General features: G+C 47.0%; 2 protein-coding genes across 2 annotated transcripts; both read right to left on the bottom strand.

Moving 5' to 3' along the window:
* Positions 1 to 297: 297 nt before the first annotated feature.
* Positions 298 to 2380, bottom strand: LOC101776287 (serine/threonine-protein kinase OXI1). Its single transcript, XM_004975965.3, has 2 exons — positions 1744 to 2380; positions 298 to 1620 (listed from the first exon to the last, which is right to left on the bottom strand). Exons 1-2 carry the CDS (start codon positions 2139 to 2141, stop codon positions 654 to 656), a joined length of 1365 nt encoding a protein of 454 aa, XP_004976022.1. The 5' UTR covers positions 2142 to 2380; the 3' UTR covers positions 298 to 653.
* Positions 2381 to 8924: 6544 nt separating this feature from the next.
* LOC101754025 lies at positions 8925 to 19708 on the bottom strand. Its single transcript, XM_022828530.1, has 15 exons — positions 19380 to 19708; positions 16747 to 17452; positions 15656 to 15794; positions 15033 to 15252; positions 14843 to 14943; positions 14090 to 14211; positions 13912 to 14003; positions 13481 to 13586; positions 12726 to 12880; positions 11742 to 11863; positions 11483 to 11613; positions 10890 to 10987; positions 10548 to 10771; positions 9988 to 10414; positions 8925 to 9585 (listed from the first exon to the last, which is right to left on the bottom strand). The coding sequence occupies exons 1-15, from the start codon at positions 19706 to 19708 to the stop codon at positions 9498 to 9500; spliced, it is 3060 nt and encodes a 1019-aa protein (XP_022684265.1). The 3' UTR covers positions 8925 to 9497.
* Between the last annotated feature and the right edge of the window lie 4403 nt (positions 19709 to 24111).

The raw sequence follows: 24111 nt of genomic DNA, 5'->3' as shown, positions 1-24111 counted from the left end.
TCTGTACTCTACAGTTATTGAAGCCTCTGCCTGACTCTGCCTCTGAATTCTGGATCAACGACTCTGCGTGGCAAGCTGGCAATGGCCATTGCCTGAGTTTGGAACTTGACTGCGTGGATTTGTCAGCAGAACTTCATAGGAATCCAGCAGGAAATGATGGGATTCTAGTAGAGATGGAAACAGGAAACTGCTCCCGATTCAACGGTTCCATGCTTCCATCATAACGAGAAGAATTGCAATCGCTTTAGAAAAGAAAATGTATGTGAGAATTACATGCTTTGGGAAGAAGCATCGTTGTTAACAAGATAATCGAAATGCCTTTTCTGCTCTTATTATTCGGTGATAGTTTACATTCAATGAGCTAATTCTGCTCTTATTATTCGTTATGTACGAAGCAAAGTATATCCAACAAAGAAGCAAATAAAAGGAGAAAATAAAACGAAAGAAAGAAAACTATAGTGCCTATACCCCATTGAACAGGAGCACCTCTTTAATTTATGTACTCCACCGGCCACTGCGCCGTATTCACTCCTAATCTCATCCGCTAAATCCCATCATTTTCATACTACAAGTCCTTAAGAAAAAGGAACTCAAAAATCAACAAATATAACTACTAGCGGTAATTAACTTTTTAAACTTAAAATTATATAAGCTCAGAAAAACACGGAGAAATCACCATCTTTTGATGGATCTCTCCTCCCCACGCCATCGCCGCCGCCGCTGCCCCCGTCCGCCTCCGGCGAGGCCTTCTCGCCCTCGCCCGCCTTTGCGGCCTCGGGGTCATTGGACGCGAACACCTCGCGCACGACCTTCTCGACGTCGAGCGCCTCGTCGCCGTCCTCGTCCTGCGGCAGGGTCGGGATGAACGGCGGGCGCGCCACGTGGAGGATGCGGTCCCAGTCGACGCCCCGGAAGAAGGGGTGGGCCTTGACGCCGCGCGCGCCGATGCGCTTCTCGGGGTCCTTCTCGAGGAGGCGGGCGATGAGGTCCCGCAGCGGCGTCTGCTCGCCGACGAGCTCCGGCTGCTTGGTGAGGACGCGGTAGAAGGTCTCCTTGCGGTTCTGCCCCCGGAACGGCGTATGCCCGTAGAGCATCTCGTAGAGCACCACGCCTAGGCCCCACCAGTCCACGACGAAGTCGTGGCCGCGCCCGGCGATGATCTCCGGCGCCACGTAGTCCTCCGTCCCCACGAACGAGTTCGACTTCGCGGGTGTCCGCGCGCCGGCGGAGGCAGCGGAGGAAGCCGTGGTCGCCGTCGATGACGAGGACGACGAGGAGGCCGTCCGCGAGGTGGACGGCGGCGACGGCGAGTCCGCGGCCGGGACGGCATGCTTCGAGGAGCCGCCAGTGCGGAACGGGAAGCACAGGGCCGCGCCCGCGGGTTTCTTCGGCTTCCCGCGGCTCGGCGACGGCGCGGCGACCGGAGGCGCCGGTTTGGGACTCGCGGCCGGGGCGTCCGGCTCCTGCGGCGGCGCCGGGAGCCGCGTGGAGAGGTCGAAGTCGACGAGCATGATGTGGCCGCTGTCCTGGATGAGGACGTTCTCCGGCTTGAGGTCCCGGTACACGATACCGAGGCTGTGCAGGTATTCGAGCGCCAACACCAGCTCCGCCGCGTAGAACCTGCGATTCAATAACAATCCGCGCAAAAATTAGCGACCAAATTGTCAGACAACTCGTGCGGGCGCGCGCGAGACGCGGCGCTCGGCGACCGACGCATGGTTTCATCAGGTACTCGGGACGTACCGGATGACGGAGTCGGAGAACATCTTCTCGGTCTGGCGCCGGCGGAGTGAGTTGAGGTCGCCGCCGCCGCAGCGGTCGATGGCGAAGCCGACGACGGCGTCGGTGGCGAGGACGCCTCGGAGCGAGGGGAGCAGCGGGTGGCGCAGCGCGAGGAGCACGTCCCGCTCGAACCAGATCCGGCGGTGGCCGTCCCCGTCCCCGCTCGCCGCCTTCTTGTGCCGCGCGGCCTCCCGCGAGACCGCCTTGAGCGCCATGGCCGCCTCGCCCTCCGGCTCCCCCGGGGCGGGCACGACGTGGAACACGACGCCCTTGGCGCCGCGCCCCAGCACGGACACCGCCTTGAGGTCCTCCAGGCTCAGCTGCCGCGGCGGCGGCGCCGCCGCCGCGACGGCGGTCATTGCGCCCGCGAGGGGGATCGGTTGTGGGGCGGCGGATGGAGTGTGAGGACGGACGCGAGTGGGGGGGTTGGTGCGTGCGCGCGGGGTGATGAGGGTAGGGAAGGGGAGCGTGGGGGCGGGGGATTTGGTCGCGATTCGATTCGAGGATTCGATGGAACACAAGTTGGGAGCGGGGGATTTATACGGGGGCGCCTCGGCGTCCGCGCTTCCTTGGGGACGAAGCGCCGAGCGCGCACCGGCTCAGCCACGAGTGCGGGTGGTTTTCCTTTTTGTGGGAGTTTCGAAACGTCCGGGGGCAGAACTTTGTCTGCGTTTGGGTCGCGGCGTATCGTCTCGCGTGCCGGGTTTTCAGAAAAAGGGTGCAGGAAATGAGGGGAAAATCAAGTGGATTCGGTCGGGTCTCTGCCTCCGACTGCGCGGCTCGGTACGGGCAATCGTCCTCGTCCCTGCTACGGCCTGCGCCGGATTTCTTTTTCTCGAAGGGAGATTCTGTTGCACTCGCATGGTTTTCTAGAAGTTGTGATCGCAGGGCTGGCAACATGGTCATTCAGTCATTCACCCTCCGGTGGGTCCACGGAATGTAGCATCTGATTCCACTTGACAATCCGCTAATGGCTCGAGCATAATGCCCCTCATCCTTGATAAACATGCATGCTGATTATATTAGGGGAAACGGAATATGAGGATTCAATAGCAGGAGCCAACAGGAGAAACGACGAGATGATGGCTGGTTTTCTGTTTGCTTTGAAATTGAGCAGATGCTTCGTGTTTTTCTTGTGAATTCCACAACGCCCCCGTCAGAAACGTCCCCCAAGGCTGAGTCGCTGGCTTATTCACGCCCCCTGCCAAAGGGAGCTCCCTCGAGTCGAGTCAGGATCCGGGCAGGAACTTGTCGATCTCAGGGCCACAGTGTCCCGATATGCACGTGGAGAATCTCATATAACAAACTGAATTAAGATACGAGCACGTACCCCTCTCGAAGTGTCACAGCCCACATGTTGCACAAGCTGAGTCTCCTCTCCATTTTTAAAACGCCCCGTACAGGGACTGCTTTTATGCGCAACTCGATTGGAGCAGTTGGCCATGCCGGCCTGTTTGATCCGAGTGCTAACAGGTGACTGGAGAACCAATGGAAGGGTTAAACTTTAGCCAATCCGAAAAGTGCAAAAAGCATTAGCTAGTAAGGAGGAGCTAATGGGTGCTAATAGCTTATGAAAAGATAAAAAGGGGAGAGAGAGAAAGGGGGAGGTGAGTAGATAAAGGGGCAAAAGTGATATTTCATGAACTTTAACTCTATCCATTAGCCATATCTCCAAACGGGAGTGCTAATAGGTGGAAGTGCTAAACTTTAGCACTTGCTAAACTTTAGAGCATCTCCAGCATATTGCTCATATCCCACTACCAAAATATTTTCTTTCCCTCTCCAATAATTACTTTTTGCATTTTTAGTGACCACCGCCGTAGCAGACTAAAAATCAATGCCCAGTACCTCCCCAACACATAGGACCCACACGTCAGAGATTTTAATTTTCATTTTTTTCTCCCCCGCCCTCTTATCCTCATGCTACTGCACCTCCCCTCCCGTCTCTCCTCTCAATCTGCCGCTCCACGCCAAATTGCCCCTGCACGATGGCGGCGCTCGATTGACCCCCGCGCCGACCGCGAGGCGAGGCAAGGGTGTGCCGGCGCGAGCGAGGCGGGGCGTGGCCGCCTAGCTGCTGGCGCAGCTGGAGGCAGGGGCAGCCGACGCTTGGTCGTCGGCGCGGGGTGGAGCTGGGGCGCCGTCGGATGCTGGGTCGCAAGCGCGGGGTGGAGCCAGGGTGCCCGGTGCAGCCGCCGCCGCACTGGGGGTGGACCAGCGGCGCACGGCTGGCGGAGCAGCGGCGTCGGGCGAGTGGAGATGTCTGGCACGCCAATTGCAACTACTAGGAGAGGTGTGGAGAGTCAAAAAGATTTTGGTATTAGGAAATGAATTGGTAGTCTGTTGAAGTCCTCTCCGTCTCTAAAATATCCTAAATGGTAGGTTTTGATATCAAGGGTATATATGAGCAATCTGCTGGAGATGCTCTTAGTAATAGCACATTCAAATATGCCCCTAATCTCACAGCCGTTAGGAGCATCAGCCGAAGGTCTTGTTTGGAACAGCTTAAATCTTATTTGCGACCAAAATAACCTGAAACTAATAGCCAAACGGCGCACTTTTTTTACAGATTCTCCTGGCCACACTTCTCCCCACAGCTCCCATTTGTAATAAACACACAGAAATTGGACTAGACCCGTTTCTCGAAGAAGTGTTTTTTCCATATTAATGCAGCTTATTTGACACGCGCTTCTTCCCGGGACGGTAGCCAAACAGGGCCAAAAGCCAGTCGCTCGCACGAGCCCTTCTTCAAACTTGAACCAGATGTCAAACTGGCAGCGCTGATTGGCCCCCGGACGGCCCCTAATTTCATTCGTACAGTACTGCAATTCGGCACTGGGGGGTCGTAGCAGTACGCGCTAATAACGATCAGTGGTGCCGGCGCGCACACGTCCTGCTCAACCCCCCTTCCTTCTCCCCAGCTTCACAGATCATTGTCCAAGCCTCACATCGTTGTCCGCAAAATCAAAGACCACCTGTCGTCGTCATCGTCTCGGCACATCGATCGCGTTCGCATCAGGAAAGATGACCCGGTTTAAGACGAGAGAGCTTTCCAACCGTGGCGGGGGAGGCCGATGGATCTCGTGTCGTGTGCTGGGAGCCTGGGAGAGGCCTCGCGAACCCCGAGAAAATGACGTGGGAAACGACGGGTTCCGTGGCGGCCTGAGCGCGGCCACGGTGGCCGGGGCTCCAACCGCGGGTCCGTGAGGGCCGAGGGGGAGGCGGTTGGGTTGGGGAGCGGTCGCGGTCCGGGTTGTTGGCCGGTGGGATGAGAGGAGCACTGGAGGAGGGCGCGCGCGGGTGGATTGGCGGATTGGCACAGCATGGCACGGCCTTGCGGCGGGTACGGGCGCTAGCTTTAGGTCGGTAACTCGTGCTTTCGCCAGCTCGAGACGGGATGGGCTTCACGCCAGGCAAACAGGAAATGTGGCTTGACTTGTGCACCCAAGGTATTTCTCCATGCCAGTTGTTTTCTTATGCCAGCGGGAACGATCTTCGTCAGACTTGTTTCTTTTCATCTTTTCAGTTTTGCTACGAGTTCCGCTCTCTTTTTGTTCATCCTACGTCCTTTCCCTCGTCAAGGACATGTCCACACGTTAGTCTCAGCAATTAGGGCTCTGGGGGCAACGCAGGCGCAAGCAGTTCAGGCCGTAAAATCGTAGACGCATTCCTTCTGTTTCAGTTTCACCTACGCTTTCACTTCCATCCACGCTCGTGGCTCCTACACGAACCGTGCGCCCATCGGCTTGCTTCGCTTGACGAGTCAAAGGGGAAAGGTCAATGCACAACCCTACAGAAAGACCCGTGCCTGTATCATCTGAAAAGTAAAAGGGGCCCTGCGCTGCGCCTGCGCTATTCGCTGCCGGCGCCGCGCGTCAGAGATGGCCGCCGAGGCCAAAGCACGGGCAAAAGCTGCGGCGGCGGCGACGTGGGTTGGTTGGTGGGCGGGCGCTGTTCGTTGATCCGCCGCTACAGGGGAGTAAGTATGACTCATCTGCTGAAAACTTGATGCTTCAGCTAAAAGGAAAACCAACGAACGTTCCACGTCGACAGTCACGCGAAGTTCCAAGATGTGTTTGGTCTACCTTGTCATTCAGATGGCCAGTTCTGAATTTGTATGGTCAGTGAACTATACGCATGTCCTTCCCCACAAGGAACGAGAGAGCACAACTAAAAGTTGTTTAGGAGCTAACTCACGATGGACTTGGATATCATCAGGACTTGATTAGAAATCAGTGGATCGTCGTCTTCTTTTTTATTCAATAAGGTGAGATAGGGTCCAAACGCAAGGCCTTTCTCTTTACGATATTGCTGAACTCGGCACCTTTTCTGGATGGTCAAATTATGTTCATTCTCATAAGTGGAGAAGTGCCAACTTTAGTCATCAGTGGCTAAATGAACAAGGTATATATTCTACATTTTTTTTCTCTCTGCTAGTAGCGGCGATCTAAAGCCTCGCTTGGCGTCATCTTTATGCGCGCTTTCGCCCACGATTTCCGCATTGCTTTCGCTGTATTGCGCTTACGAGAAAAGCCAGCCATTCCGTTCCGTTTCCCATGGCCCAATAGTCGAACCACTACCTGATGGCTGATGCATTGGATGTCCTTTTGCTCTACTACTAGTAGAGTAGTAGTATAGTGGATGGGTTTGAAGATTCTTTGTGAAAGGGAGAATCGTTTGGAAAACTCTTCGCAACTTTTCTACGGTAACGATGCCCTGATGATACGCGCTATAAAGACATCCACTACTATAGTTGCGCAGAATTTCGTAAGCCGCGGATTTCGGTTTGATCTTTGTTGCCCTAGGTTTGGTCTGAGAAAGAGATGGTTCGTAGGCGTCTGAGCCCTGGATGTATCCGGGGAATCACCTCTCGAAGTGCACGGAACAGAGTGCTAGACTGCTAGCAGAAAGCAAAAGGTGATCGGAAGGTCGCCGTTAGCTTTTTCCCCCCCACAACGACGTGGGGAGCTCGTGACAGCTGATAAAAACCGAACGTAATAAAGCGAAAAATAAAAAGAGGACACGATCGATCGAGGTGCCTGCAACTGCAAAGTTCGTTGCTGCCCTGGTGACCACTGGGCGTCGTCGCCAGTCAGATCGATCTGGGACACAGTGGCCAGGAAAGCGACCTGTGACTGTGAGGCTCCAGTTGGGCGCAGGCGACCGAGCCACCTCGGCCCCTCTGCTCCATGCACGAGAGGGACTGCTCGGAGTCAGAGATCTTCACGGCTACCCCCTCTGTCACATCGAATATGAGCTAAGTATAAAATCAATTGCATAGATGGAGGTTAATTCGCGAGACGAATCTATTAAACCAAATTAGATCAAGATTTGATAATGTGATGGTACAGTAAATATGTGCTAATCATGAATTAATTAGGCTTAATAGATTCGTCTCGCGAATTAGCTCCGTCTGTGCAATTAGTTTTGTAATTAGTCTATATTTAATACTCCTAATTAATATCTAAACATTTGATGTGATAGGCACTCCGTGAAACCAAACACTCCCTAAAAGCATGCCACCTTGCCGTCAGGTCACACGCCACCTTGCCGTCGGGTCACCGGCGAACGTTACGTGGTCGTGTCAACTGGCCGGTGCCAAATACGGTATCATGATTAGGCCTGCTTGATTCTTGAGACTTAGTCCCTGTCACATTAAATATTTAGATACTAATTAAAAGTATTAAATATAGGTTAATTACAAAACCAATTGCATAAATGAAGGCTAATTCGCAAGACGAATATATTAAACCTAATTTGACCATGTGATGCTACAGTAAATATGTGCTAATCATGGATTAATTAGGCTTCTCGCGAATTAGTCACGACTTATGCAATTAGTTTTATAACTAGTTTACACTTAGTCCTTCTAATTGATATACAAATATCCGATGTCATCTAAATTAAAAATTAATCCATAGATACAGGCACCACCCAGCGGCCGGGGGAATGCTGGGGGTGTTGCTCCGATCCTGTTCCATTGATTGCCGCGCGCGGACGCCCCTCCAACTTTGGAGGTGTTAATTGGCGAGAGCAACAGCCTCCGCTCCCCGTGTCTCCGTCTCCGTCGCCTTTGCAGCTTTGCGATTCGCGGGGCAGTGGTCCTCGCGCATTCCGTGAGAGGTGAAGACTGATGAGACCCCAGATGCTGGAGGATCCGGTTGGCTCACGGAAAGCAAGCGTACCCTACGCCCACGACCACGAGTCCACGACGCGCGCGCCCCTGCCCCTGGGGCACACGCCCTTCCCGTGCGCGCGCGCGCGCGCGTTCCTTTGCCCAACCGGTCTCCTCCGCCCGGCGTCGCGTCACCGGTCGGCAACGACGCCAGCGGCGTGAGCGACCATTTCCTGTGCTGTGCCGACAGATGAGCCGACCACAGGGGGGATATCGCACTCGCATGGGGTGACAGAGATAAGGATTTGGGAGTCCTCTTCCGCGCAGCAGGAGCTGCAGAAGTGGTAAGAGTTCAGTCGGATCATACTCCTACTCCGTTGATCCTGTGGTCCTGTACGCGTAACCAAACGCACGGGCCACGGCCCACGGGGATGTTTTACCCACTTGTACCGGCAGTGTCCAGCTGGGGATCATCAATGCGGAAGTACCCATTATTCCGGAGAAGATGCTGAGGTGCGCCATTCCGTTGGTTTGCAGTGCCCGGTGCGCTGTCATTGGCGCGACGCATTTACTAGAGAGGAGGGATCGCCGCACGCTCCCATGTTCCAGGCAGGTTTGTTCCTTCAAGCAAGGCGAGACAGGCCACACTCCGGCCACAATTGCCCCCCCTGGTTTCACGAATCGGATTGCGTAGTTAGGTGTAAAACTTTATGCAGGCACGTACGCACCGGCAGGTATTCATGACGAGGCTAGCAGCCTAACCACTGCGGTTACGGTCAGGTGAAAGAAGGGAATGGTCTTCATCATCAGTACACGTAGACAAAAGACACTGCAACCTTAATTTCGGTCAGATTTGGCGTTCAATGTACGAGGGAAACAGAAGATGATACTCTAATGAGCAATATACAGCGGTTGCCCTGGCATTCATTCAGGAACCATGCCAGAACGTATAGCAACTTACTGGTGTCATAACTGTTAGCATATGAGAGCATATGAGAACATTCAGTTACTTCGGGCGGGCATTCAGTTAGCATATGAGTAAGTCATAACTTGCATTCAGTACTCAGCTTTGGTGGACAATCACATCATGACCGTCACTTGTCAGTCAGTCAGTCTAGCTAATTCTGGTGTGCGAATTATGTACATCATGTCAACTTGGCATGAATAAAAAAAATGGGTATGTACAAGCAGACACAGCTGCAGAACAATGAATGGAGGAAACAAACCGGGGCTAACAGCCTAACAGGGATGTGTATTCTGGCTGGCGGTTGCGTCCGAAATCAATGTACACGCGCAGGTCATTGCCAGGGTGAGTGGACAGATTAGATATTGTTGTACATGGAGTAACCAGATTTCCATTCCGACAGAGATCAGATTTCAGTATCCTGTCACCTGTGCCTGCCTCTCGGCATTCACCTCTAACTGTCAATATGCTCGTCACAATGCTGGACCTGTCACAGATATCTCCTGTATCCTGCATCTTAAACATATAGATGCCTGAAATACACCTCCGTGGATTAAAACATGTTACTAATGTGATAATTCTTAATTTCTGTCTCCACCGCATTCTGCTGTACATGGGTTAACAGTTTTGTCTTGGTCATACCAAATGTTGTATGGGTGAACCAGAATTCTTGGATATCTTAGGCGTTTGTGCTTCAAGAATTTTCTGCATAGCAAGGTGGCACCTGAAATCACATAGGCATAGGCTGTCAGCATAACTGCAGATGATGAAATCAGTGAAAAAATGCCTAGCAACTGGAGTTTGCTGCCTTGCAATCAGCTAAGGCATGTGCGGTACAAGACTATAAGGCAAATATGTGGCAAAGATCCCTAGTTGTTCAAGTTACAAAAATGCGCCCTAGAAATGAAAGTGCAATGGCTTGATGTGCTATAACCACAGCACTGGAGGAACTGATGTACATTGACACTGGACAAGTCAAAATTAGGATTGGATATGCATGTGTACGGTTCTATTCTCTGAAGGGATTACAAGCACTTCCTACAGAATATTACAGGTTCATGGAGTTTATTAAACACATTGCACCATGTGTGCTAGTTTATTTAGTAAAAATAAAGTTGAATATTACCTCCATGGTAAGTGATCCGTAAACATGGAAGGAGTAACCACTATATCCTTGAAGTTCTCCCTTTTCGCTAAAACAGCTTTGTATGGTGGTTCAGTTTGCTGAATGTTCCAGCATTGCCAAAGAGGAAAGAGGCCTCTTCTTTGCCTCACTATATGAACAATTAAGCCCGGAAGAAACATTTCAGGAGGCTCCACTGGTATTTCTCTGTAAGATGCCGGATGCTCCTTGAAACCAGAATCAGGCCCATCAATTGGAATTATTTGGACATCATGGTCATTATTTAGGCCTTCATAGCTCAGATGCTCATCTGTAGATGCATTGGATCCACTACACCCAACAAAGCCATTTTGCATATTTTGGAGTCCTGGCTCACTATTGCATAATGGATCTTGATGAGAAATTGGTCTTTCACTAGGTATTGCTGTCCCTGTAAAGCAAAAAGGAGCCGTTAAAGATGATTGCAGAAAAGTTGGATGATCTTTGCAAAATCCAGACTCCAGACAAATTTAAGACTGCATAACGAGAAGGTAAAAGAGAGTTCGACACAAACATATGCCTACCTGCCGCTCTTGTACGATCAGAATAGCCCTCAATTATGTCATCACCAGGACCATGAGTTCCATTATCATGGTACCTGTTCACATGCAAAATTCTTCGAGCGAGTTTTTGTATCATTGCAGTATCAGCTGGTGAGTTATCTGAAAGAGCACTTATTGCAGCAGATCGTAGCCGGAGGATTGAATTGATTGAAAGGCGAGAGGAAAATTCATCATTGCAAATAATGCTGCAAAGAAACATAGTATATTTAGTCATCTCAGAAGTTAGAGAACCTTGATAAGAGAGCAGCACCATCAAAATTGAAGTTCCATAGATAATAGTGAAAGATCTCAGTTTACTCGTACGTAGTGACAAAATGTGAACATGCCTCCGCTATTACAAAGTCCACACAAGGAAGTGGTCCATATGCATATACATGCACGTCTGGGTATTTGCCAAAGAGCTGGTCAACAACAAAGTTAAAAACTGATCAGGAATCACATGCAATGAAACAGAGAAGGCAAATACATTTAAAGAAAACATAATGCATGAACACATGAGCTGAAATGGTACCAATTTGCAGTTCAAGCTGATAGAATATAACATATATAGTAGTTTGCGATACAAAATTGTGTTTAGTCATATACTCATATGAGAGAACAAAAAAGACACAAGTTTCCACTCAAACGACATAAATATATCAAACGGAGTGGTCCACTCAGAGTTTTATTGCTTTGACACTATAGTGCAACCAACCCAAACCGAAAAGTATTCCTAATACACATACAATAATGAAAGGCTCGCGCTACATATCTAGCTAATTAGGCCAAATGTTACAACAACGTGCCCAAATTTAGGGGGAAAGTCAAATGAGCAAATAAGTTTAATAGAGGTTGTATAAATACTATGACTAACAAAGAAAAGGCTCGAAATAAAACTGAAAGCTCAGCAACTTTACCATCATTCCTAGGACTGTAGCAACAGCACCTCCTAAAGAATGCCCAACAAGACGAACTTTATATCCATGACACTCACTGCCCTCCCCCAGCAGCGTGGAAAGGAATCCTATTCTTCCAGATGATGTGTTTTCTGGGTTTCCATTGTGATAAGAGAGAAACCAAATTAGTCACCATGCATATAAAATCAATGAAATTAATTAATGTATTTGCACCTAATCTTCTAATCTTTGCAATAATGGTTGGCGTTAAAAATCAAACCTCCTGTGCATTCGTTTAGTTGCATGAAAAGCTCCCTGGCAGACTCTACAATTCCACCATGCCCATAATGTGGAAATGTTGAAATAACTCTCTCTCTTGTAGTTGCAGGTAACTTTTCACTACTGAACAAACAGAGCATAGTATAAAAACCAAAAGTTGTTGATTAGCACAAGAAATCACACAACATTTGATAACAAAGACCATAAAAAATAGAGTCTTATTCCATGAATTGGTCTCTATCGTCTAGAAAATTGTTGATTTGGTCCCCCCTTGTCACGTAATTGGTTAAGCATCATTCTTTTATCAGTCAATCAATTAAAACATACTGTGGTGCAACACCGCAGCTAAGGATCTCCGGTACCTCTACAGCCTAGGGAGTGCTTCCTAATACCTGTTCAGGTCATTTTTCTTTTTCCCTGATTGTGGCTTATTTGTTCTATAATGTGGTGAGTGGGGCAATGTTGGATTTGGTTACTCTTTCTTTTTAATGAAATGACACGCAGCTCTCCTACATGTTTGAGGGAAAAAACATGCTGTAGGAAAAATGATATGCTCTAGTACTCATATTCACCACATAGACTCTGACTTATTGATTTAAGAAGCCCTACAATATCCAAGTTCTTTGTGCAAAACAACTTTCCTTGGACAAGGTTCTATTAAGGAAGCTGGTATGATGGTAAAAATAAGCTTATCTAATAAGTACGAAAAATAAAAAATGAAATATGTTCAAAGAAAAGAGCTTTGAGAGTCAACATAAAAAAATATATATGATTAAACTATCATTTTCTGAAAATTCATATATTAATGTTATCGGCTCTATGTCCCAAAGGAATAAAATAAATGGAAAATTGACATGACAAAACCACAGGGTTATACATATATACCAAAGAACTGAGCACAGGTGTTACTATTAAGAACTATTAATTTCAACCACACAAGGGAGAAAAGGTAAGAACATAAGATACAGAACTAAGAGGGAATTACTTTATCAGTCCATCCAAATCTTCCATAGTAAAAGCACATTCTCTACATAATCCATCAGTTATGAGATCCTCCGGTGTCTCTGTTCCACGAACCCCGATGACAACAGTTCTTTTGTCATGGAGGACCACAACAAAGTAAGCAGCTTCACGCTTGCTCTGCATAGTTAAGTAAAATGGGTCATTACAAGCTCAATGTTTTATAAGACAACAAGTATATGCTCGCTACCAACTTTGGTTTGTTAAATTATGTCACAATGCCTTCAACAAACAGAACGCAGGGAAAATGTGCACAAAAAAAGGTTTGAACTTAATGGATCGCCCATGCTACAGTCAGGTTCCAGGCTGCTCAACTTACAAGACAACAAGTATATGCTCGCTAACAACTTTGTTTGTTAAATTGTGTCATAATGCCTTCAACGAATGGAATGCAGGGAAAATGTGAACAAAAAAAGGGTTGAACTTAGTGGATCGCCCATGCTACAGTCAGGTTCCAGGCTGCTCAAGGTAGAATGATTGTTTATATTCATGGACCCTTAAAGAATGATGTTCCTTTAAGTGACTCATCAAATAATTTTATATAAAACCATCATTAGGTTACAAGCAGAATCTAGCAGTTATTAAGGATCATCTAGATGAAGAGAAAAATGAAAGGGCATGCTAAATGAACTTTAGAGTGAAACATGTAACTGGTTGAAATAATCATCATTTCACTTACATCTGCATTCATAAACCGATTGTACTAAAAATATGGTATACCTGGCAAACACGCCCTCTCAGAAGTGCTTTAGGTGGTATATTAACAAATCTAAGGAAAGCTGCAGCATGGCCTCGCCACCAATTATCACCATCAAGTGCAGGGCGCCTGCACAAAGATTAATATGCAGCTGTTATATAGCAAAATATTAATAGCGTGTTCTACCTTTTCTCAACGGAAGGACTTTACTCCAGTGCAATTGATAAGAGAATTAATACAGATCAACAAATCATGAGGACAAAGTTTTAGATAGAAACATAACAAGATTTCACTTCACAAGGAAGACTAAGCAGAATAAGACTCAAGTTTAGCTTAATTCACAAGGCCAATTTAAAGAACAAGTCTCCAAGTTGGACTGGACTAAAGGTCAGAACCATTAACATAATTTTTTAAAAATCAACATGCCGTAGAAACATTAGGGGTTATGAGATACCTTCCGCGTGCCCATGGAGTCAGCACACCTTGTCTATAAACCCATGCACAGGGAAACAGAATAGGATTTCTTCCAAAATCAAGAAGTGGTCCCTGCATTAAAACCACGTCAACTGCAATCACAAAAAAGCTGACAAGAGCAGAAACCATGTCCCAACACAATAGTATCAGTATCTAACCGTGTAACATGCTTCAGCAAATGGATGGAGGAAAGCAGCTTCTTGCATAAGCTCATGGGATGCCTCCATTAGGTCGGTCTGTGATTCAGGCAAATTCCCATGCTTCTGCAATAGAGCGAGCCCTATGACATGTGCAATAAAAGAGATATTCAGTATGCTCTAGATACACAAATAGCAAACAACAATTCAACCAAAAGATGATACATAGACTAGTACTACACTTGCAAAATGTAATTAATATCAAAATGTGGTGCCAACCACCAATCCCCCTTTTATCAACATTCATAATGATTTTTTAGCTAAAGCAACCCATCTGAAGGAAAAGGAACACAATACAGTTCCAGTCTTGTCCGAGTCAATCATCTATGGATAAAAAGCAAAGGAGCTAGCAACACAAACATGTATTAGCATTTAGCAGGCAAGAGTCAAACACTCAAATTATAGAAAGCAAAAAAGAGTAGAATTGTCCTTCTCGTATTCTTTTTCGAGGTAGAATAAACATATAACACACACTGGTGAATCCTGTAATGTGATTTGTATGTTGAAATTTAAAAGTGACTCGTCACTAATAAAAATTACTTGTTGATGTCTGTTGAACATAAAGTCCTAATATAGCTATATGCATGCTTCGCCAGTTACACAGCAGCAAAGTGCAGAATGCTTGTGCGGACTAGTTGCGAGTCAAATGAATTTTAAAAAAAAGATATAGCACTGAGATAATTTGATATGAAAGCACAGGGTCAAAGATCTAACCTGCTAAGAACTCCAAATGTCCTGTCCCAGAAGCACGATATGCGACCAAATCACCAAGAAGTCTTGCAACAGAATAAACCTCGTCTTCTTCCAGTACGGTTCTAAATCAGTAAAAAAAACCTCCAGTTCAAATAACTATAATATTAATACTGGAGTTACAGGGTGTAAAAATCATTGTATCGTGACCTACAGATATTTTGCACGTCCTAGGCAGCACAAAGCTTCTCGAATTCCATGGTCAAACACTTCCCTGTAATGAGCTTTCCAGGCCATATCATGTGTCGCATAAAACGATCGCCACCTCAATATATCAGAACCCGTGAAGCATTGGACGATGACCACAACCCAGGAAAGGACAAGAAATAAAGCAATAAGTGCTCGCCCTGAGTTCCGATCAGCTTCATCCTGTCCTAGATTACAAGTCATGCAAATCAATTATTCATGCCCAAGTAGATGTATTGAACTAACAGAGCAAAAAAAAGAAGGAAAAATAAAGTAGAAATGAAATATGCGTAATCTAAAAGCTGTTCCTAGATTGTATTAATTGACTATATTTCAGTATATTTATTAGAGGCAAAAGCTGTCAAGGAAAGAGTAGTTATCATGTTTGTGTGTCATTTACTTGAAAATTTTCGCATGGAACCTCAAGAAAAAATTGCTGTCAAGTTTTTGTTTTCCTTTTTTTGGGTGTGTATGTGTGAATTCACTTGGCAATAAGCTACCAGCAAACAAGAACTTATTGTCAAAGGTGAAAGGTTACGTCCAAAATTCAAAGAAATAAATGATTAATAATGGAAACCAATTCAAACATACCAAAGAAGCAGGACTTGGATCTTCTTTCTTTTGAGAGATCTTTTACAATGACAAACATGAGATAAATTGCCGCAATCAACTGCAATGCACCAACTGCCATGCCAAATCTGGTCCACCACAACCAGCGTTTATACCTCACCTGTTCAGCAAGATGAAAGTAGCAATGTGATAGCTGCATTTAAACAATGTTTATGTTTCATCATTATCCCATCACTTCATTGTTCCATTCATTTGTTTCATCCCTTCTGTTTTGTCTCTTCCTATATGTAACCTTGGCAACAATGCAACCATGAATGTGGACTCCTTCAAGGATTCCTTAATGTGTTTGAACTCTGAACAGAGTGCTGCCATGTTAGCATCGGTTTTGAATATTTTGGCAGAAAGAAATGGTTAATGCAACAGCACAATACACTCCAATAGATGGAAACATGATATCAATTGACATCACAACAATCAACAAGAAGGGTTATCCACACACTTTTGATAGTCGAGGTGTTTCGTAGCTCAGGGATGGAGTTGGACTCCATGAACAACTTACTTGAAGGGGGTAAAATGGAGTGGTTCGAAATTAGATAGGAAACTACCTCCTTGCCTATACGGCTATACCAACAAAACCAAATCAATGTAAATGGTAGCGATAGACCTATAGACGTGAAATCAGGTTTCCAGTCATATCTCATAAACCACATCAAACTAAAGATTCTTTGATCAGAAGAAGCTTCCTGCCTTGATCTCACAGTAAAACCAACTTATGCTACCTCATAGGCTCACTTTCCCATATGCATCATATTAAGCTCCCAATATTAGGCACTGGCTATTGACGCAAACTCAATGTTCACTGATTTATCAATGCTAGAGAAGTGCTATATTATAGTTCCAACTTAAGCTATAGCCACATCACTTAAACCATATTTGCATGAAAATCACCTGAAAATTAAGCTCACATCAACGAGAAAAATTTCACAACAGCAGCTCGAGATATTAGGACATGAGCTTGTGTGAAACCAACACTTCTAAGCTAAATCACGTTTCCCGAACCCCGTTTTTCCCACCAAAAGCAATCTATCCGAGGCTGAAAGTTGAGCTCTCACCCTAATCTCGTGGCGAGCTACGGCATCAGCTGCGACAGAGGCGTCGTCCTCGTGGAGGTGGCGCTTGGCTATGGCGTCCGCAGTGGCGTGCTGCGCGCGCGCGGCGCCAATCATGGTGAGCACGCGGACCCCGGCCAGCGCGGGCGCCGCGGCGATGGCGAGGCCTCCGCCGCACCCCGGCGGGAGCACGGCGTCGATGAGGTAGAGCCCGAGCAGCAGCACCGCGAGGTTGAGCCCGCCCACGAGGAAGGAGACCACCCGCACCATCCCGACCCGGAAGGAGGCAGCCGCCGCCGCAGCCGCCGCCGCGGCCGTGGCGGAGTCGCCGGCGCGGGGGGCCATGGCGGCGGTCCTCCGCCGGGCGGGCGGTGGCGGGGGCGAGGAGGGCGCGCGGCGGCGGGGGAGGAGGCGGCGGAGGAGGAGGAGCGGGGGAGGGGCGGTGGGCCCGCGGGTGGGGAGGAGGGACTTTCTAGGCATCCGGCCGCGGCGGAGGTGGTTGCGCCCGCGCGGCGGCCATGCCCACGGAAAGCGGGGGGCGCGGGTGGTTGGGGACGGAGACGGAAATAGAAACCGGGAGGACGGGGGCGGTGGGTCGATGCGGTCGATGCGGTCGGATGTTTCCGAGGTTGAGCTGTTGCTGACTGGCAGGCGGCAGCTCGCAGCTGGTTCAAGTTTCCTTCCAGAATTCGTTCTTGTGGATCTGAGACTATTGTTGTTGGGAGTGAGATGAGGACCACCTGACGTTCATTCGAAGCAAAGATGACTTCTGGTTCCCGTCGTTCCCCGCTAATTTTTTTTGGACGGACCCCAAGCAGACGAATATGCATACAAAATTTCACAGAAAATAGGCCGTTTAACCGCTACTCTCTCCGCTTATGTTTATAAGGCATACTATAACTTGTCACGGTGTTCCAAATTACATTTTAATCATTTATTTATCTTATATTATATTATTTATGGTTATAAAATTATGATCATTGTAAAGTATATTTGATTACGAATCCAACCATATAAAGTTTACATTATAAAAATAACAAAAATGATAGTTAAATTATTAGTCAAAAGTTGTAAAGTTTGAATCTTGATATGTGTGCACGTCTTACAAATAAAAACGAAGCGAGTAATAATATCTTCTAGACCATGGGTCTTTCGAGCAACTACTAATAAATATCTAAGATAACTTTCTTGATTTTCCTAAGTAAAATTTCTTTAATATAATAAAAAAAAATATACAAACACATATAACATTAAAATAGTTTTTATTAAATCCGCTATAAACAAAGTTTTGTAGTGCATTTATTTGATATTGTGTTCCAATTAGAGAAAGAAACAAAACTGTCACGCTTGACAATCTAGAATCTCTTACTTGTACGTGCCTTTTGTGGACATTGCGAGAGTCAACCATGTAATTGGACTTTCAAGTTTTAAGACAAAAAACTCTATATGTGTAGAGGTCTCACACACAATCTTCTATTGTTTGGTGTGTTTGGAAATTCCAAAGTGGGTTGCCGAAACTGGTGATCTCAACCAAAAGTCATGTGTTGATAAGCTTTGACCCTTTGGATCCCCTTACATATTATTGCGCTTACACAAAAGTTGCATTAGCTTTTGCCACAAAATGCATCATTGGATTTTTTACACCACAACGTGCATAGTAGCGAGAACTTCTGATTTTTGCTAGACAAGACATTGCTAGTTCGTAGGCTCCTCCAACATTCGCAAGCCACTAGTTGTGATGATCTAAACATTACGCACCAAGGTCGCGAGGTGGGCGCTGATAATTTTGTTTTCGTTTTTTTCATCGTTGACCGAAACCAGCAAATTTGAACTTCATGGAATTTGTTCCAAAAATTGGTTAGATGATTCTAAAATTTTGACCATTTATTTTTTTTAAAAAAAAGACTTATCATGATAAATATACAGGTTTAGTATTCACAACATGATTTGCTCCCTAAAATGCCTTAAGAGAGACGTTGGAAAAATACGCATGAATCAATCAAGATAGAACCATAGGAAATAATTGAAACTACGACCTCTCTCGTGTGGTAAACGAACCTTCCACATATTATGCTTATGCCACAAGCTGGCAGTGGTTCACATTGCCTTCTCTAACGTAACTTATATAACATAACACAAACAAAATTTAAATTTAGCGAAATTATTTGATAAAAAAGTATTGTTTTCGTTCACCAGAGGAAAGCACAAAATCTCGTCCACATTTTGCCCGACCCGTACCTCTGATCTGCATATTAAAAGGTTCTACTCCCTCCGTCCTAAATTACTATTCGTTTAGGCTTTTCTACGTACATACCTTTTGATATGTATCTAGAAAAATCAAAATGAATAATAATTTGGGATGGAGGGAGTAACTGCAAATTAAAATTTCTATTTGCGTGTCCATGTAGATAGCAACAATCCCGTACTTGACTTGAAATTACCGATTCAAAGGTATTTTGTTGGTGCATTTGTTAGATGGTCCCTGTCCACGTAAAGGGTAGTCTTTTTAAATATTCGTGTGTGTGTGTGCACGTAATGTGCAAGTACGCATGCGCATGCACAAGCTAGTCCACGCGAGCCTCGACTCTCTCATATAAAAAACTCCAAAGTTCGAAAAGCCAGAGAGAAAGCAGTACGTCACGAGACCCACCCTGGCCTCCCGCTTGGCGAAGTCCTGCGTCGGCCCGTCGCCGCAGCCGCGGTCCGCGTCGGAGGCAACGGCGAGAGCCGTCACCTCCTGCGCGCGCGCCATGCCGACCATGGCCGCGATCCTCGCCACGGCTAGCGCCGCCGCCGCCCCGACCGCGCTCCTCTCCCTGGTCCCGCAGCGCGCCCACACGCCCGCCGCCACCGCGGCCGCGACCCCGACGCCCGCGGCCGCCAGGTTCGCGGCGGCCAGCGCCACGGACCGGCGCCGCAGGGCGCGGAGCCCGACCGGCCACAGCTGCGTCGTCGTCGGCCGCATGCTGGCAAGAAAGCAGGTCGATCGCGCGTGCGTACGTGGGGCGCGAAGGGAAGAACAGGGGGAGACGGCGTGCCGGCCTGTCCGTTGCCGCCTCGCGCTTGCTTCCCACGCCGCGGCTTTTGAACCGGCCGGCGGGCGGCCTCTGGCGCGGCCCCGGCGCGCGTGGGCGCATGGCGTGCCAGTAGGATGCTTCTTTGCGTGGCGCGCGGCGTAGGCGGAATAGACTAGCGTGTTCCCTGGCCAGGAGGATGGTGATGGTGCGCTCCTGCAGTCCTGCATCCGTTTGCTTGGGGTGCACGCGATGCACGATGGCCAGGTCCCAAGTGGAATGCGCAGCCGCAGCAGGGCACGCTTTTCGCGGCAGGTTGACGTGTGCCGAGGGTGTTTTGGGTTTGTGCGGTGGCTGGCAAGTGGGGGACGCACAGGAGACAAGTGTCTGCGCCAGATGGCAGCCTCAGGATGACGTGTGGTGTGAAGAAGCCCTTGTTTACTTGGGAAGTTGGGAGGTGCCAAATTGGCATTTTGTCATAAATGCGACACTGTAGCGTTTCGTTTGTATTTGTGAATTATTATCCAAATATTGACTAATTAGGCTCAAAAGATTCGTCTCGCAAAGTACAACAAAACTGTGCAATTAGTTTTTGATTTCGTCTACATTTAGTACTCCATGCATGTACCGCAAGTTTGATGTGATGGGGAATCTTCTTTTTGCATAGTGTCAAAGTTGGGAGTTTTGTGGGAAGTAAACAAGGGCGAAGTCTATCTTGGGTCTGTCGCGGAGACGCCCTAAGCTAGAATATGTACATGGTGGCTGTAGGCTGTAGCATAGCCCCAGATTCTGAAGCTACTGAACTCCAGTCTTCAGATGACGATCTCGGAGCAGGGCGATGCGATGTCCATCGATGTCCATACTTCACCGTCTAGAATTACTCTTCTTCTTCCTTTTTTCGAGCGAGCCCGACTCCATCCAGATAATCAGGTGGGCTGACCGGCAGTAACCCCACCAATTGTACACGAGAATAAGGCCCATTGAACATTGGCCCAGCAGATTTCTCTTTGTTCCACTCGCCCACGAAAAGCATCGTGGACAGTCCTGCGCTGTACTGAAGAAGACGGGTTGGAGGATGAAATTTGCCCAGCTTGAATGGATAGAGAAGAGGATTTCGAGAGAAAAAAATGACAATTAAAAAACAAACACGAAGGAAGCAACAGCACACACAGGAACAGATTTGATGATCCACACGGACGCAACGGCAGCAGCATACACACACCGCAACAGTTTGAGGACTTTTTGCACATGATCTACTTACGCCAAAGCTGTGGTAAGAAAAGCTGTTGAAAAGCTATCGCATGGCAAAATCTATCAAGCAGCCAAACAGGAGCTGAGCTCTAAAAGAAATAAAAGAACATGAATCCGTTTTGTCTCAGCAAATAGTCGAGCTCATCACGACAGCAAGGCGAACGACGATAATTGTTCAGTCACGGGGAAAGATCAGGCCCGTACTAAGTTTACAAGGCCCTGGTGCAAATAAAAACCGGTGATCCTATGTATTTCCAAGATGCAAATAAGAAAAATACAGTTATACTTTATAATGTAATTACCGTAACCATTAATGCCTCGCGGGCTCGCACTAAGTCGTAATTTTACTAGATGCCGATTGCATCTTCATCCGTGTCAGCCTCATGCCGTGGTTGTCGATGGAAGGTGAGAGACATCATGACCACATACTCTTTTTTCATAAATGCTTGATTTGATTGCTGTGAGCTACTGAGCTTGATGTAGAAAAGACTGGATTGTAACATGAGCTAATTATTACTTAGGGTGACCTCTCAAAATTGGTGGCCCGGTGCGATCGCGCCACTTGCACCACGTAATGTACGGGCCTGGAAAAAATCGAGGGAAAAAGATGAATCGACTTGCGATCGCTGGATGCATGCACATCCACTGGGTGTGGTGGGTACCATAGAGTGTGGGACGCGCACGCAGAATTGCAGATTTGTTTTGTCCCGTACACGAGTCGATACTTTGTACTCCCACGTACGTTCCTCAACTTGCAAATAGATGGATCGGATCAAATCCAGTCGCGTCCCTTTCAAAATCACACCAACCCGCTGTAAGAGCAAAATCAAAGCACGCAGTTGGTGCCGTCCTCCACTCTCTTGGCATCAGCCGTCAAGAACTACACATCATCTGCACATACCTTTCAAGACGAATTTTATCCTGATCTAAACTACCTAGCTTATGCGCTTTCGTTTGCTTGGTCTACATGCCTGTCGCCATGCATGCCGGTGTCTGGTGCTGGTCCAGCACACGCGCACCAGCCTGTGCTCTTCTCCGTCCTGCATGCTCCTCGATCCATTTCCCTTTCCAAGGGACATCCGCCGTCTGCCAACAGCTGAAAGGCTCATGAGCTTTAGTTTGCGTAGATTAAGGTTCAAGGATAGCATCATCTGTTCCCGCTGATGATGAGCTAGCCATGATTACGGCACCGGTACGGTGGATGCCGCCCGGCCCTCACATCCTAGGACGATCGAGGATGCCCCGAAAAGCTCTCCGCTGAGCATGAAACGTGCAAGCAAGCAGGTGCGGTAGCCGTCATGTCCAGGGCATGATATGATGATAACCAGCAAGCTAAGAGGTCTTTCGAAAAAGAGATAACCAACCAAGAGGGTTTTTTTTCCTCTGCGGTTATTGCACTTGTTGAAGTGCATCACCTGGTTGTCAGCGAGGAAGCTTTTGCTATTGCTACATGCATGTGCACTTTTGTAATTCTGGTGTGTCGTATACAGGGTGGTAAAGGATCCTCTAATTTAGCCTAACAAATTTAAAAATCAGGTTCAATAAAAATCATACCATAATATTATATAATTTTAAACTAAAAATAGATAGGACAGATAGGGCTGAGTTGGATTGTGAAAGAGGCACGAGGACCGTGATCTATTACCACCCCCGTATATTCTGCTGTGACACACAGAACTGTTGCATGCCGATTTATCTGTTTAATTTGGCAAGTTTTACGTATGGGGCACAACATAATTAAGCTGATATATTATTGTTCCCCGTTAACTAATTATTTTCTGTAATCTGTAGTTAATACGTACCTTGAGATGTATTTCTTCAGCAATAGTAGACAGCTTGCGTGCCTTCAAGAATAACACTTTGACTACTTCCTGGGATCGGTCTTCAATGCGACATTTTGACTAGCAATACGTATAAAAATATATTATTTTGGATGGCAAATGTTATGTATTAGGAAAATATTTTTTGATAATGAATACACTTATATCAGCCTTGTGAAAAGATTTAAATTAGGATAAGTCTGCATTGATTTATTTTTTCCGATAGGGAGCTACGTAATAGATTGCTGCCCATGACTTGGAGCTAGCAACTTGCAGCACATTATGATAGTCATGGAGCTAATAGATTGCTGCTCCTTTTGGTTGGACACTGATATATTGACAATTAATGATTTCGTTTTCAATGGTGTAGCTAGCTTAATGGTATCGTTCGAAGTTACTCTTTGGTTATGAGAATGTAAAGTGTTTTTTTTGGGAAATCCTTCCAATCAAATTTTCAAAAACTTTATATATTTGTATATCGAAATATATATAGATGGGGGAACTATGTGTATTGATTTGTCTTAAAATCAAGTTAGTACATGAGTATACATGAGTGTACGGGCACTAAGGGACTGTTTGGATCCACCCAGCTAAAATTATCCGGCTAATTTTAGCTCAACTCAACTAATTCTCGGCCAACTCTTGGCATGTATAGCTAATAAGTATCCGGCTAGCTGCCTCCACCCAGCCAATCCTAGCTCTAGTTGATATAAACAGGGCCTAAGCAAGGAAGAGCGCCAAATCCAAGCAGGACTGCCCGTGTTACAGAGCTATAGGCTATTGATATATAGATGCTTCTTTTGGCTATTGCCTTGTTTATTAGAGTTGTGATAGGCTGTTAGAGTAGCTTTTGAGTTTTGCGTTCTACCAAAAAACTAAAGTGTGTAAACTGATGACCTCAGCACTCTTATGCTTTCTGTACAACATGATTATCACTGCTTTTGGTCTCTAATACTATAAAACAAGATGGAGCATTTGCGACATATAGAGTGCAAACGCAACAAAGCGAAAGTGTACATGTTTCCGTGCGAAGCCGAATCGGGTTTCGCCAACCGAACACGGTCGAAACGAATTGAAGTATCCACGACCCATTCCGCTGAAGAAACATATGTCTTCCCGACGTAGTACCAACGACCGTCATCATATCACAATTCACAAGGCTTTATTGGACGTTGCCACGGATCGTCGCCGATGGCCACCTTTTCCTGTCACCGGCCGGTTTTGACCGTTTGTTTATGCGTGTTTGCGACCGTTCCGTACGCAAGCGCGAGTAGAAGTATCCC

This window comes from Setaria italica, chromosome VII (genome assembly GCF_000263155.2).
Source record: "Setaria italica strain Yugu1 chromosome VII, Setaria_italica_v2.0, whole genome shotgun sequence".
Taxonomy (NCBI): Eukaryota; Viridiplantae; Streptophyta; class Magnoliopsida; order Poales; family Poaceae; genus Setaria; species Setaria italica.
Note: the sequence above shows the minus strand (reverse complement) of the source record. Positions and strands in the feature narration are given on the sequence as shown.